The sequence below is a fragment of the Culex quinquefasciatus genome, chromosome 1 (genome assembly GCF_015732765.1).
Source record: "Culex quinquefasciatus strain JHB chromosome 1, VPISU_Cqui_1.0_pri_paternal, whole genome shotgun sequence".
NCBI lineage: Eukaryota > Metazoa > Arthropoda > Insecta > Diptera > Culicidae > Culex > Culex quinquefasciatus.
The window spans coordinates 32,345,289-32,361,820 of record NC_051861.1 but is presented as its reverse complement, the minus strand read 5'-3'; the positions used below and the strand labels follow the sequence as shown (position 1 = coordinate 32,361,820).

The window sequence follows — 16,532 nt, the reverse complement described above, 5'->3', positions numbered from 1 at the left end:
TCACCTACAAACATTTCTGTTGCTGGGTCAGATAATGTGGCAAAGGATTTCCAACGCAGAACAAAATGTTTCAATATTTATAAATCTTAAATCACGCTTCAACAATGTAGGTGTGCTGCACTCATGCATAATCACTTAGTAAACTGTAGAAGAGTGCGAAAAAGAACAAACAGTTACAGTTACCAGTAGGGGTAAAATTCTACAACAAATTAACTAACAAATTAATCAAATTACAATTTTGAACAATTAGCCTAGCAGTATTTTTTTGAAAAGCGAAAAAAAATATTTTTTTTGTTGAGGTGTGATCACCACCACTTTACCCCACGTGAACACAGTGATTATCAGCTGTTCGACAAAAATAAAAAAAGTGACATTCGACCTGCTGGGGCGCACCACCCAGACTACTTTGCGCCAGGCAACGAGAAGACGCGTGCCTTCTGAGATTGATTCGCAATATTCTCGACGTGGAAAATGCAAAACAAAATAATTAGGATTCAGTTACAAAATCAAAATGATTTAAAAAATATCAAAATTGTGCTCCCAATAACCACGGGTATGAATCTTCAAGCAATTTTAATATGGCGACTTGTATCAGAAGAAAGTGAGGCATTTTCGCTAGTTCTCACTGTTCTGTGTTCTGCGTGCACGTCCGCAAATATCGACCACACACATACTAACACAAAACACCACCAAGAGGCAAAAGGTAGTTACGAATATTTTTGGCACTTTTGTTAAAAAATATGCGGTTTTGCAAAAACAAATAACAAAACCAACTTTAAAGTGTAGTTCGACTATCAAACTTGTAATTCGTTGCTGATTTGTTGGAAATTTTTAAAAAAATAAATAGTTTTTTTGCAGCACCCCTTTTGGGCGGACATTTCTGTTGTCACCTTTTGGTTCCTTGGATTTACCATGGATAATTTCACAGTGTAATAAACAGGGCAGCTACCACCACGCGGCGCCACCGTTTTGATTGGGAAAATGATACAGGTTTTTCAGACGAGTTTCAATCCCAATAACCTAAATTTTGGCCACCTGTTCCAGTTCTATCTGGCCTGGAGCCATGCTAATCGCTGCACATAACCAGCTGATTCAAATGTTTTTATTTTATGTTTTGACTCGGTTACTTGCGCACTCTCTTCCGTCCGTGGAGATAATTGCGTTCGTTAAAATCACGAATCCACGGGATGTGCGAGCAATCAGCTGGGAGGAAAAATGCAACGCTTCGTAACAGTAAACTAATTTGAAAAAGTTGGTCGTCGTCGATCATGGCCGTTTATCGTCACCCGCGACAGACACAGACGACGAAACAAAGAGAAATGCAAAAAATAACCTATTCAAAAAAAATCGTTAAATCGTGATGTTTATAAGAAAACCCCTTATGTTTGTTTATCATTTTTTTGTAATTGTCTGCTCTACAACTTTGTAGAACATTGGTACACTCTAAAAAATAACCCTGCAAAGTTAGAAAAACACGAAATTTCAAAATGAAGAATTTTGTTCTAAATGAAAAAATGACCCCTGGGTCAATATAGATTCGAAAAGTGCATTAAATTTCCCTTAAAATGACATGTTCCAACATTTTTTACAGTCAAGTAACGGAAAATGGCAGAGTTTTAAAAACTTTTTCAATGTTTTTTTCGATGAAAAATACGTTTTGTCGGAATTCTGAGTACGCCATCAAATCGGGCGTCTAATTTTACATAAAAGTCCCTTTGACACCAAAGTTCTATCTCATCACCGTTTCTGGCTGCAAATTATTGAAAAACACCTCTTTTTTCGCACGTTCAAAAATGTAAGGAGTCGTACCGTCCCTCCGTCACGAGATATAAAAAAAACGAACCTCGGATTTGTGATCAGGGACAAAAGTTACCCCTTAGAACAAAGTGAGTTGGTAGATAATTACCCACCAGGGATGGAAAAATCGCCCAAGAAATAAAACATATACGCTTGCGAAATTTCTGCGCCCGCAATAGAGAGAGGAGGCGAATCACGCAAATGGAAATCGCTACAAAACTTTTCGAAAATAAATAATTGTTTTTTTTTGTGGTTCTCATTGTTAGCACCACTTGAATTGATTTATTTCGTTTTGTTTACAAACATTGTTCATCTACGAAAAGTGACAGGTAATTTTTCGACGTGTGACGTTACACTTGCAAGTGTAGTAGGTGATGATTTTTTAAGTTTCTTTTAACCGATCACTCGTGTGCGAGAAAGAAGATCCAAGTTCCCTTGAAATGTTTTCTCTTAATGAGCGTCAAAAGATTTTTCCATCACCAAATACTACTAATAAGGGAGAGTGTGGAGATTTGATCCTTTTGTTGTATCACACAAAAATCTGTAATTTTTTACAAAACTATGAACTTTTGTATGAATTGAAAGCTTAAACATTTGACTATGTTTGGCTGATAAGAGTATTTAATCAGATATGCTCTTGGAATCATGCCAGGCGTTTTTTTTATATTAAACCGGCATTTTCTAAATGTCAGGGGTAACTTGATCCCCATTTCAACATTTAAAAAAATCATAAGCAAAATTTTAATTATTCATCCAAACTTTAGATTTTGTATACGTTACAGCAATTTTACATAAAACCTTCGCGTTTGTGTTCAACCAAATTGTCGCAATTACATCGATTTTCAGGAATTGACAAAATAGCACGACAAGGATCTGTGGGGATCTGTGAAGGCCAAAAGAATGGCGTTCCTAACTCAATTTGGCCCAAAATGCACGTACGACAAGTTAGCACGAAGACGATGAAAAGCTGGTAAATTTTGTTTACAAAACTTTTGAAAAATGGTTCAAACTGCAGTAAGTTATGTACAACTATACTAAAGGAAACTATGTACAAAACCCAACCCAATTATTTAATCTTGAGGCTGATTCCAGTGACTGTAAAAATGCAGGGATCAAGTCTCCCTAAATGCATTTTTTCAGACAATATTGATTGTTAAAAATAGTATGACGATAAATTTAACGTCAAATGCGTAAGGGGTTTGTAGTTAATAAGTTTATCAAACAATTCACGCAAAAAAAATGAATAAATTTCAAGTGTTTTCCATACACTTCTATATCAAAACAAAGAAGAAGGATCTCTTAGGGGTTTTTCGCAGCACTTTCTAGAAAAATGTGTGTAACTCAATCCAAACATTTTTTTTATTATTTTTTTTCTCTGTTTTCAATAATGAGTTTGAGTCAATTTCGCACAAGTTTCCAAAACAAAGAGATTTTTTACTCACGTGCTGACGAAATATAGGCAAGTCTCCCCACTTTCCCCTATAACTGATACACACCAACTATTGTCAAGCGAACGGGGACACTTTTTAGTTTGACACCCCTTTTACACGGAGTTCACACACACTACCAAACGTTTGTTTTGATAGTGTGCGTGAGCGCCGTGTAAAAAGTGACAGTTCGTCACTTTTTTTGTTTGACTTTGACCAACCAACGGGGTACAAACTAAAAAAGTGTCAAACGGAAAAGTGACCAACCACCGGGGGTTGAGTGTATTTGAAAATGTAAGAATTAAGTCAGAGAAGTCAAAAACAAAATCTAATAATTATCTTTAAATTAAATTTCCCGATAATCTACCTGAACTCAAAAGCAAACGATAAGTCACGCAATTCTGAACAACAAAAAAAGAGGGCAAAAAAATCTGATCGCGTGCAGCAGCCTTGACAGTGTTTGTTGACCCCCATCGGCCCCCATCCAAAAATGGCTTGCACTAAACCAAACACAAAAAAAAAAAGTTCAAGCAACAACAGAAGAAAAAGAGGTGGGGGCACACGCTCGCAACCATCCTCGTTTCATACAAAGTGCATTTTCAATGTGAATCTGAGGGGGTTGGAAAGAATAATAAAAATTTGAAGTAATGAGACAGAGATAGAGTGGTTCAAGCCAAAATAAAAAAATCACAGAGAAATAAGAAAAAAAAACTAAGAAAAACCTCCAAAACGCAACAAGACGATTAATCTCCGCAAATGATGCATTTGAGAGCGAAAGAGAAACAAAAAACTCCGAGCGGAAATTACGCTGCACTAAAGTGGTAAACTGCAATACCAACAAAAAAAAAAGAACGATCGTCATCCCCCTCGTTTTTTGTTGTTGTGTTTTGACGTTTGCTTGGGTCTATGGTTGGAGAATCAGTCAGTCAGTCAAAACGGGGCACGAGCTCAAGGTATGTAGATTAGATAAGGTAAGGCGGGAATTCCCAGCTGTCAAAATAGTTAGCACGAAACCCGGATTTTATATGGAGATTTTTAGAAAATTTGGCCGGTTTTTTTTCTGTAAAAAAAATTCGGTGAAATTTGCAAGAAATTTGCCCGGAAAATGATCAAATTTTCACTTTTCTGAAATTCTCCACATAAAAACCGGGTTTCGTGCTTACTAACTATTTTGACAGCTTGAAAACCCGCCTTACCTCTCTAATCTACATACCTTGACACGAGCTGCTCTGCAGACTGACAGACAGTTGCGAGGGTGGCAAATCTCCAAAACATTCGCCCAAACTGCATTATAATGGGAGGTAGTTAGTGTGGGGTGTGTGTGTGGTATAAATTTGATGAGTTGTATGAGTGATTAGAAGATGTTTTAAAAAATGCAATAGTAGGGGAACAGCATCTAGGGGAAATATACCCATTTAAATCACACTAAGCCGTTCGACCAATTCTCATCACTTTTGCCTTTTCCGCCATTAAATCAACATTTTCAGATGTATCAACAATGGAGAGTTGCTTGCTCACTTTTGTTTGAGCTATTTATAACTTTGGAACAGTCAAAAACACTTCATGAAAGCTGTAATTCATGATCAAAGTGCTAATAGGCCGATAATATAAATTGGCTGAGAAAGGGTATAGTTCCCCTAATTCCAGCGTGCCTCTAATTTTGGAAGGTCAGAACTTTGACATTCAATTAAAGCGAATTAAAAGCGTTTTCAACTGAACTCGAGTGATAAATAGCTCAATAAGAAGTGAGCAAGCAAGTTTCTATCAAAAGTTTTGCGAAATTAGTTGTTTAAATAGTGAAAATCAGCAAATTGGATGGAATTAGGAGCGAGTGCTTAACCTGCCAAACATACGAGAATTTCCCCTATTTTCGCAAAATGTTATTTTTTAAGAGATTGATAGTATGCTTAGAAGCATTCGTCAACTTTTCAAATAAAATTTATTTTTATAAGCTATGTTCACATGTTCATAGGTCATATAAAATTACGCACAAAGTTTCATCGAAATAAATAATAAAATACAAAAATAAAAAAATTAAATTAATTTGCACATTTTTGGAAGATTTGTTTTGCCAAAAAAAAAAATGAAATATCAATATAAATTGCAATTTACCAAAATTTAAGAACGAACCAGCGATTCTCAAACAAATCTAAAAAACTTGTTGCCATGCAACTTTCGCTCGTGTGCCTTCCTCTTGTGTGGAGCGAGGGGGTGGGGTCTTCACGGTTCAACAAAGATCCCATCAATCAATGCAATAATGGTTGCTGGTGGTGCATCGTTCCGTTTAATTTTTTTTTTTGCGATTTTTCAATCTCTGCACCTGGGAAGAACGTGGCCGACAGTCACACGAGCTGAAAAGAAGAAAAATCGCCAAACTAATGGAAGAAGATTGTGCTAGGGTGAAGGGACTTAAATTTTACTGCTTTTGTTTTCATGTTATTATTTCTACACATTATTTTAAAAATGTTTTTGACGTTTTAAACTAAATATCTGAAATTTGATTTAGACAAAAACCAAGTTCATTCACCCTAAACTCACACAGTTAATGAGCTGCATGAGCGTGAACCAAAACGAATCGAGCAGTTTAAAGAATTTAATTGTAAAAACTTCTAATTTCAATTTTTCATGCTTCCAAAATACCGTCGGATTAGTTACTAATTTGCAGTGTCTTCTTATATTTCTTCTTTATCGACGTCGTTTCAAAGAAAAATGGCACGAAATTAATTGGCCACTTCTCAATCTGTGCGTGTGTGCTTTCAGGTGTCCATGATGGCAGGCGATGGAACGCCCGCACGGATCAAACAGGAACTAATCGAGACCTCCTGCTGCAGCCCGTCGCCGTCCTCCCAGAACAACCTCCTGTACGGTGGATCGCAGGGCAGCACGAAGGTAGGAGAACACTTGATTTTTTTTATATGGTTTACTCAATCAAATCCTCAATCTTCGCTCCTCATGGATAGCGTAGATTGACACGACCGTCATCACTCCTTTACACAACCGGACTTGGACTGACTTGATCCTAGCTATCCCACCTCGATCCGCAAAAAAATGATTTGATTTTGAATGTCTTGCGATTAGATTACGTCCCAAGCACTTTTCTTGTCAATATTAATAATTGCAGTACATCCGAGAACACCCGTAAATGAATTGCAAACATTAAAGCGGCCAGCCCTACTGCGTTGTGCTTACCGCAGAGAGGATTCTGTGAACGGAACACATGAAATTATGAAAAATCTTGTAAAAAAAATAACTTTCAACGAAAGTTCATTTTTTTATTAGATTTTTAACAATTTCAACTACTTAGAAAATAAAAATATCATTATTTTAAGTCGACTTAAATAGCTGTCAGTCGTTTCAATTGAGTACTAAACTGCCCATGTTCGCATAAATGTCCCATATGCAAAAACAGCAGGCTGAGAAAAACGCATTTGAAGTTTGTCCCACACATAAGGCTACATGTAAAGTTTTAACGAACAAACTGGATTTCCTCCTGATTTCTAGAACAAAGTACTAGATGTTGTGGCAACGTTGCCAGATTATTTTATGGGAAATCTGTATTTTCTTAAAAATAAATCTGTATTTTATCTGTATCATGTCAAGTTCGAAGCCATAGCAGATTGTTTTAGACTTTTCACAACAGATTTAAGCTTTTTAATCATATTAAAGCAAAATTCAAATACTTAATTATTAAAATTTTCAAATTAAATCGTTTTTTTTAATCTGTATATACAGATTTTTGTGATTTTTGGGATCAAAAAATCTGTATAATACAGATTTATCTGTATATCTGGCATGGCTGTGTTGTAGGCTTTTCTGAAAGATCACACATTTTTGAACCAAACTGCATCAATAACTCAGAAGTGATGAAAATGCATATGGGAAATTTATGCGATCAGGGGCAGTAAGCCCTATGTCAATTTTTATGTACAACGGTAAAAAACACGAATAAAAACCATTTCTGATAGCTTTTTTTACATTTAAATGCAAAAAAAAAATGACAAGACAACATTTTTTTCGATGGATCAACTATGGTCCCCTTGGAACGAGCTGTCAAGGAGGAACTTTTCTGTCAAGAAGGACCACGAGGTTAATTTTTCCAAATTGATTTAAAATCCATTTTAAACTCTTTGTGGTCGTACAAAGGGTCACTGTGCTTAGAAAAATAAGCTTTATCGCTATAAACAATTATATCAGCAATCTAGGCTTCATTTTAGGACCCAATTAGCGTACTCGGATTCACTAATTCGAAGGCAGTTCCATTCGATTTAGCGAATCCACTTTGTTTGAGGATTAAAATGGAAAATAATAATAAATTTAGAAGAACTTTTTCATAATTAAGGGAAATTATATTTACTGGCGCAAAACTTGATAAAAAGCTTAAAAAAACAAAAAAAAAAAAGAAAATCACCAGAGAAAAGTAATATTGGGTGCACTTGTGAGCTATAAAAAAAACAAACATTTTTTTTTTTTTGACAAGTCATTTTGGACTTATGAGTTAAATTTGCAACCATTTTAAGGTAAAAAAGATGCAAATGTAAACATTAAACATCTCGAAAAGGTGCAAGCCAATTTTTGAGCGCCAGCTTGCATTTGAAAGAGAAGATCCAGCGCTACAAACGTTAAAAATATCGCAAGGGTGTTTTTCTTTCAACTCGAGTTAATATCTTCATTTGAAAAAGTATAACTTTCAATGGAAAACCAATTCGAAAATTGTCACTTTTTCCAAGGTGGCCACTCAAGTCGGGAAATCGGGAAAGTCGGGAAAAAGTCGGGAATTTGCCAAAATCTGCCAAAATGCCAAAAATCGCTAATTTATAATTTTTTGTCAAAAAGTTGGGAAAAGTCGGGAATTCGGAGCATACTTGTTTGAAAATTATGTTTTAACTCTTGAATAATTTTGTAAAATATTGTACAATTTTCAAATTGAATTCACTCATTGCTGCTTTAGTAACTTACTTTAAATTTAAGGTTCTTTCACTATTTCAATATATTTGAGTATGAAAAGAAGTTTAAGACATTCAAAATCTCAATGAATATTGGAGTCTTTGACACAGATTTTCATAATATTTTGTATGAATCAAATGATCACTATTAAAAACAAGAGGTAAACTGCCCATGTTCGCATAAATGTCCCATATGCAAAAACAGCAAGCTGAGCAAAACGCATTTGAAGTTTGTCCCATGCATATGGCTACGTGTTAAGTTTTCGTGAAAAACCGGATTTCCTCCTGATTTCTAGAACAAAGTACTGGATGTTATAAGCTTTTCTGAAAGGGCACACGATTTTGAACCAAACTGCATCATTAACCCAAAAACGATGAAAATGCATATGGGACATTTATGCGATCATGGGCAGTAAAGTTAATGAAAAACTCATATAAAAATAGAGCCTAGTGGCCAGCTTAAAATTATGATTCTATTTAATTTTGTCACATAATTGAAAATTATACAGATTCCAACTTGAGTTTGGCAATGGTTTTTTTGGTAAATATTTTTAATTGTTTAACTAAATTCAATAAGTATATTAAAATATGTTTTTTTTAATGCTGCCCTTGAACTTTTTTTGTGAGTATGGGTAAATTACTTACCATAGATAAAGCTTGAATCATCGGAAAACTCAAATATCGAATAAAATCCAAAATTGAAAAACTTTTTTAACGTTTTGAAAACATAAAGAAAATATTGAAATTGCAAAAAAATAATCCAAGAAATTTTGAGTTATTGCAAAATTGTCTCTTCAACATTTTGCTTAAAATAAGTTGTTGTTGTTGTTCGTTCATTTATTTTTGGCAGCTTTAACTAGGGTGGTCATTCGCTGCCCCTTAAAATAAGTGGAAAAACATAAAATCATAACAAACTGAATTATCATTGAAAAAAAAAACAGTTATATACAGACCACTAGATAAATTTACATTGAAATTCAATATCAAAAATTACAAAATTTATAAGGAAACTTGGCAAAAACATTTTTTTTATGAATTCTTTGACATTTTTTCCAAATCCTTTGAATGAATGATAACAGCAATTATGTTTTAATCATTCTTTGATTTAAAATGATGATGAAGTTTAAAAAAAATAGGAACGATATTTTAAGTTCAGTTATCTTTAACTTTTTGTTATTTCCAGTTGAAACGAAGTATCAAAAACTATACGTTTGCCAATTTTAAAAAATAACATGGAAGTTATAAGTATTTGTTGAACTTCAGATTATTTTTTCAAAGACTAGTTGTTTGTGTTTCTACTCTGAATCATGATAATGAAATTCCATTTTTGATTTGTTGTTAGGTTCTGTGTTTACAAAAATGCCTATACTTGATTTTTTTTTTTAAATTCATTGAGATGTTTTTTCTGTGGTTAATATTGACTTTTCTTATAGAAAGTTTTTTGTTTGATATCATTCTTAAGATAAGAAATGCCTATTATTTGAGCATTCTGGAAAAGTCTGGAAAAAATTTGGGAAAAAGTCGGGAATTTGAAAATGGAATTTGAGTGGTCACCCTGTTTTTCGTTTGACACTTTTTTTTAGTTTGTACCCCGTAGGTTGGTCAAAGTCAAACTAAAAAGTGACGAACTGTCACTTTTTAGACGGCGCTCACGCACACTATCAAAACAAACGTTTGGTGATGTGTGTGAACTCCGTGTAAAAGGGTTGTCAAACTAAAAAGTGACCCCATTCGTTTGGTGTCAAACCATCGGGGTTTGAGTGTGTATGGTTTTCCATGTAATCTTACCCGCTGAATCTGATGCTGCCCTCAGAATTTAGCCAAACAGTCAAAAAAATCGAGTTTTGGTCACATTTTGAGTTTAAATGATAATTTTACATTGAATCCCCAAATATATGACCAAACGATTTTTTGACAATCCGTCCGTCATTCTACTGTAATGTGCATGAAATAAACCACAAATGGCATGTTTTGGTTTAATTCTCGGGGATTTCAGAAAGTTCTAAGCGCCGGTTGTAAACAAAGCCGTTCTCAAAGGCACTCCGAGGTGTGAATGTGTTAGTAAATGTTTTGACTAGAACGCCTTATGCTTGTGGGTTTGCATAGTATGTCCACAATAGGGACCTCTACCCTATGTACCTTTTATAATTCTAAATTACTTTTTCAAAACAACCATGTACATAGGACCTTTTGAAAAGTTTTTTTTCTCATAAAATTATTTTTATCCCAGTACCGAAAAGGACACCTGGTTAGGACCGAGTCGGCTTTTGTAATTACATTTTTTTTAAAGCTAAGAGTAATTACAGGCGAGAATGATTTTATAAATTAAGCTTGATCTCTTCCAATGTGTCTCAAAACCTAGCCCTTCAATCATCTCTCAACTTCTTCCAGATGGAGTACAAATGCACCAGCGCAAACGACATCAGTGGCGGCGGCGGCCACGGTGGTCTGACAGAACTGCACACCGGCCCGGCAACGAGTAACGGCGCCATGAGCGGAGGCAGCGGAGGTGGACCACACTCACCGGGGTCACCGGATCGACAGTTTTGCAGTTCGACCACGTCGGCGATCGGCGACTTTGGCAGCGACAGCACCAACCAGGACGCCATCAAGGAGGAGATCCCACGCCGGCTGTGCCTGGTGTGTGGGGACGTGGCCAGCGGCTTTCACTACGGAGTGGCCAGCTGTGAGGCGTGCAAAGCATTTTTCAAACGGACCATTCAGGGTGGGTTCTGATGAGGTTGTTTTTCGAAAGCAGTTGTCTTGAACTTTTTTCTCCACGCAGGTAATATCGAGTACACCTGCCCGGCGAGCAACGACTGCGAGATTAACAAGCGACGGCGGAAAGCGTGTCAGGCCTGTCGGTTCCGCAAGTGCCTACTCATGGGCATGCTCAAGGAGGGCGTCCGGCTGGACCGGGTACGGGGCGGCCGGCAGAAGTACCGTCGCAATCCGTGCACAAACCCGTACCAGCTGCAGCTGACGCAGTCCAACTCGCAGTACACGGCACAATCGCTGGAGGACATCAAAATACTGGAAGTATTATCGTCGTTCGAGCCGGATCCGCTGACGATCGGGCACGGCTTCGACCTGATGAACGGCGGCGGAAGTGACCACGACGGAGACAAGCAGACCAATTCCGACTCGTCGGCGACGTCCTCGTCCCGGGCGACGATGGCCATAGGTGCGGACGCGCAGGAGATGCTCAGCGTGCTCAGCGACATCTACGACAAGGAGCTGGTCGGCGTGATCGGCTGGGCCAAACAGATCCCGGGCTTCACCGACCTGCCCCTGAACGACCAGATGCGGCTGCTGCAGGTCAGCTGGGCCGAGCTGTTGACGCTGATGCTGGCCCACCGCTCGATACCCTTCTCCGGGCGGTTGTACTTTGCGACGGACTTTTGGCTCGACGAGCGGTCCGCGAAGGAGTGCGGCGCGCTGGATCTGTACAACCACGTGAGTTTCAAATTGAGTTCCTTAAAACATAAATTCTCTAAAAAGAAATTCTAATTTCAGCTGGCCCAGATCACGCAACGGCTGGAGAAGGTCTCCGCCACCAAGGAGGAGTACTACCTGCTGAAGGCGCTCTCCCTGTCCAACTGTGATATCCGGCTGGATAACTACGGCGCGCTCAAGAAGATCCGCGACAGCATCCTGTACGCGCTCAACGACTGCGTGCTGCTGATCAGGTGAGTGGGAAAATGGGGATTTGCTATTCTACATTTTTTAAATATATATTTAACACATCAAAGTTCAACGGTATTGCCATTGTAGTTCAATTAAAGCTCCTAAAAAGCGTTTTCAAATGAAATCAAATAACATTTGCAATTAATTTGTTTAAAAAGTTACGATCGGCAAATTGAACGGAGACAGGGAAAAAATCGGATCTTGTCAATGATAAAGCCATCAATTATTAATTTTACGAATTTGTGCTATTGTGTTTCATATGTTTATAGGACCTATTCAAAAAGGAAAACCGGTTGTACCCTTCTTGAAGACCCCGAAGGAAAATCGTAAAAAAAAAGCAAGCTTCCCATGCGCCACTGACAACGCACACCGCGTGTTTGGTTTTCTAGCTTCGGTACGAGCCCGAACCCATTTGTGTGTTGGTGTTTTGGTTCATCCTACCAGCGCACCAAGACACTCGTTGGCTTGATTCCGTGTCTGGCACTCAGCCGTGGCATGAACCCAGCGGATGAACCAAGGAGGTTCACTCGGTACAAGTGAACCGCGTGTGCCGCACGGTGCAGGGAAGCTTGACAAAAAAGTTACAGGTTACTATTCCAAACAACTTGTAGAAGGAATTTTGCAAAATGTTTTGAACGAAGCGAGATTTTTATCGTCGATCGCAAAATCTTAGCGCTGATGGAAGTCGTCACCTTAATAAAAACTTCAAATGACCAATTAGGTTTTACGCCGTGACGTCATTTGAATGCTCGTGTGCAGTGCATGTAAACAGTCCCTTTTCTAACCTCCAAATCGAGTCGGCGCAGTACCTACCTAGGGTTTGCAATGCTAACTACTGAAAGGAGGCTCATGAAAAAAAAAACTGTGTTCCTCTGTTTTCGAACAACCACTTCCCGGAGATAGAGCTAGACTTCAGGCGTCAGGAATCAGGAAGAGCTGTAGGATTTCAAAAGCGTCATCCGTAAAAAAAGCTCTTTTAACCGATCCTAACTTGAAAACACAATTTCCCAGCAAAAAATATCAAAAGCTAGCCAAAATGAAACAAAAACAACAGATTTTAAAACCGCCATTTAACCATTAAGAAAAAAGTCATGCTTGTGCTTGAACAGCTTCCTACTTTGTAGACGTCGATTCCAGTTTGACAGCTTGCCCAGAGCAGACGTGTGTCCTTTGATTGGAGCTTAGCGCGTTTTTGACGGTGTTTTTTTTTTAACTTTCGCCGACGGCCATGGCGGCGGCCGCGAGGGCGGAGAGTGAGTGGACGGAGCACAGGGCTGAGGATGGAAGGCTGTACTACTGGAACGCGGCCTTGAAGAAAAGTGTGTGGGAGAAACCGGACGGGTTTCAACCCAAGACGCAGGCGGCGACGAGCATGGAGGTGGAAGACTCCCAAGGAGGAGGAGAAGACGGGGGCGAATTTCGTCCGGTGGTCAAGGTTCGCCGCAGGAAGGCTAAGGAGGAGATCAACGTCGGCGGTGGCGACAACGACGGCGATGTGGAGAAACTGCTCAGCAACAACAAGTTCAGCCCGCTAACGGAGGAGAGCAACAACTTCAACAATGTGAACCCAGCAGCAGAAAAAACATCCCCGTGGTACCAGCAACCGGTAAGTCGGCCGGGGAGAAGAAGCAGCCGCCTCTGGTGGTGAAAGAAACGAGCTTCACCCGCCTTGCGAAGGTGATGGCGACATGTGATGTCCAGCCGGAACACAAACTGACGCGGTACGGCACAAAAATTACGTGCTTCTCGAGCGACGACTTCGACACGGTGCAAGCCCACCTGACGAAGAACAAGGTGCAGTTCTACACGCATGGAAAGCGCAGTGCGAGACGGCACCGGGTAGTAATGCGAGGTCTCCCGAACGTGGAACCGGATTACATCAAGGAGCTGCTCAAGACGGAACATCAGCTGGACGTCTTGGCAGTACAAGCCATCAGGCGGAAGCAGCAGCTTCCCGCCATCGATGAGACGCCTTTCATCGTGCTCTTTCCCAAGGGGCACACCAGTATCAAGGAGTTGAGTAGCAAGGTGAAGAAAGTGGGACCAGTCGTCGTCCGGTGGGTGGCCTACCGGAACAAAGAACCGCACTGCTTGCAGTTTGGTCACGGAACCAGTAACTGCCATCTCAAGCCCAGGTGCAGCAGCTGTGGGGGTCCCCACAGCACAGAAAAGTGCAAAGCAGAAGAAACGCAAGCCAAGAAGTGTGTCAACTGTTCTGGATCCCACGAGGGTCTGGACCTCAGCTGTCCCAAACGTGCGCAGTTCATCCAGGCAGCAGGCGTCCAAGCCGAAGCCGCCAGCATGGAAGAAAGACAAACAGACTCCGGCAGGAGCCGTGTTTACCACGGCGGATTTTCCTCCGCTACCTGTAGCGGTGCCGTCCGTCGAGCCGAAAGATAAACATCCTCGTCCCGCAGGAAGACGTAGCGAAAATACTGGCGCCGGCGCTGGTGCTGTACAGCGAGTCGGAGCTGTGGGCCATTTACCGAGAATACAGAATTCGCTTGAGGCAGTGCAAGACACCCGAGGAACAGATTGATGTGATCGCAAATCTGCTGACACATGGCACGAGAAAATGATCATCTAATTCAGTTACAGTTTTTTTTTATTATTTATTATTTGTTGTACTCTTGATCCTCGGTCCTAACCTGGTCGCAGCACCTGAAAGGACCTAATAAAAATAAGTTGTGAAGAAAAAAAAAAATACTTTGTTGACGTAAACAAAGTGGGATCATTCGAAAATCACGTTACGCACTCGCACATCACCCAGATTTGAAGGTGCACGAGCTAAGCAAACCCCAAACATCATTCGATGTGAACGGTCGTGACAAACGCAACAAACTTGGTGTTTTGTGGGCGATTACCTTCATAGACTAGAAAATCGTGACATCAGAAATGAACTCAAATCACTCAAAGTTCATTTTGTGAGTGACTTTAACCGTTTGGCCAAGTTTGACAGCTACATTGCACAGTGGTCCAGATCGCAAAATTAAGTGAAAAATGAATTTCCGAAAAATGGTTCAGTTTTGGAGCTTTGGTGTCTTCAGAAGAGTTGTTGCATATGGAAAGAGGCAACTTTTGGTTTGGTTGAAAATTTGGGTGGTTCACGATTAGGGTGATTTTGGAAATCTAACTTTACAGGAATATTTTTGGGATTTTTTTCTTCTTCTAAAAAGTTGATGGGCTTGCCAATCCAAGCAACTTTGTCGAAGACACCAAAATTTTATCTCGTAATTTACGCCTTCTACAACCAAATTTATAGAAAGCATCTGAGCAAACCTTCAAAAATCAGTTTTTTTAACGTGACAATTCAGGGTTAAGTTTTAGAGAAAAGTGGTATTCGGGGCACTTTTAGAGCTTTAAAAAACAAACACTTTTTTATTATCTGACAAGTAAATTTGGACTTAAGGGTCAAAAGTTACAGCGATTTTAAGGTAAAAATGATGCAAATTTAAAACGTAAATATCTCGAAAAGGCGCAAGCCAAATTTTAAGCACCAGGTTGCATTTGAAAGAGGAGGTCCAGCACTACAAACGCTGAAAAAATCTCAGGGGTGTTTTTCTTTAAACGCGAAATATCTTCATTTGAAAAAGTCTAATTTTCAAGGGAAAACCTTATGGGACCACCCTAACGAATTTCGAAAATTTACTAAATATATGTTTTTCCATGTAATGAATCTGAATCTGCCCTCAGAATTGAGTCAAATTGTAAAAAAAAAAATCGATTTTTGGTCAAATGTTGGGTTTCCATGTAAAATTATCATTTAATCTTAAAATATGACCAAAAACCAATTTTTCGACACTTTGGGTCAATTCTGAGGGCAGATTCATATTCAGCGGGCAAAATTACATGGAAAAACATATATTTGGAAAATTTTCGAAATTCTTTAGGGTGGTCCCATAAGGTTTTCCCTTGAAAATTAGACTTTTTCAAATGAAGATAACTCGAGTTTAAAGAAAAACACCCTTGAGATTTTTTCAGCGTTTGTAGTGCTGGATCTCTTCTTTCAAATGCATCCTAGTGCTTAAAATTTGACTTGCGCCTTTTTGAGATATTTAACTTTTAAATTTGCATCTTTTTTACCTTAAAATCGCTGTTACTTTTGACCCTAAAGTCCAAATTGGCTTGTCAGATAATAAAAATGTTTGTTTTTTAAAGCTCTAAAAGTGCCCCGAATACCACTTTTCTCTAAAACTTAACCATGAATTGTCACGTTAAAAAAAACTGATTTTTGAAGGTTTGCTCAGATGCTTTCTATAAATTTGGTTGTAGAAGGCGTAGATTACGAGATAAAATTTTGGTGTCTTCGACAAAGTTGCTTGGATTGGCAAGCCCATCAACTTTTTAGAAGACGAAAAAATTCCCAAAAATATTCCTGTAAAGTTAGATTTCCAAAATCACCCTAATCGTGAACCACCCAAATTTTCAACCAAACCAAAAGTTGCCCCTTTCCATATGTAACAACTCTTCTGAAGACACCAAAGCTCCAAAACTTAACCATAGAGGAGAAAATCGTGACGTCAGAAATGAACTCAAATCTCTCAAAGTTCATTTTGTGAGTGACTTTAACATTTCGGCCTAGTTTGACAGCTACCTCGTTTCCAAGTTTTCTGTGGGAGAGAAAAGGAGGCGAATACTTTATGAAAATCATACCTGTCAAAATTCCTAGCCTCAACAT

At 38.9% G+C, this 16,532-nt stretch overlaps 1 protein-coding gene across 7 annotated transcripts in view; it reads left to right on the top strand.

Annotated features, from left to right (window-relative positions):
* Window positions 1–16,532, top strand: part of LOC6045204 (steroid hormone receptor ERR2) — a 66,767-nt gene that overhangs the window by 48,500 nt on the left and 1,735 nt on the right. For 6 of the 7 annotated variants that reach the window (XM_038249943.1, XM_038249939.1, XM_038249938.1 and 3 more), the window contains 4 exons: window positions 5,985–6,113; window positions 10,559–10,892; window positions 10,953–11,623; window positions 11,684–11,856. In XM_038249943.1, the coding sequence (XP_038105871.1) occupies window positions 5,991–6,113; window positions 10,559–10,892; window positions 10,953–11,623; window positions 11,684–11,856 (1,301 nt within the window). In that variant the 5' untranslated portion in view covers window positions 5,985–5,990. The remainder of the gene's footprint in view (window positions 1–5,984; window positions 6,114–10,558; window positions 10,893–10,952; window positions 11,624–11,683; window positions 11,857–16,532) is intronic. The other variant, XM_001862564.2, reaches the window with a different exon arrangement.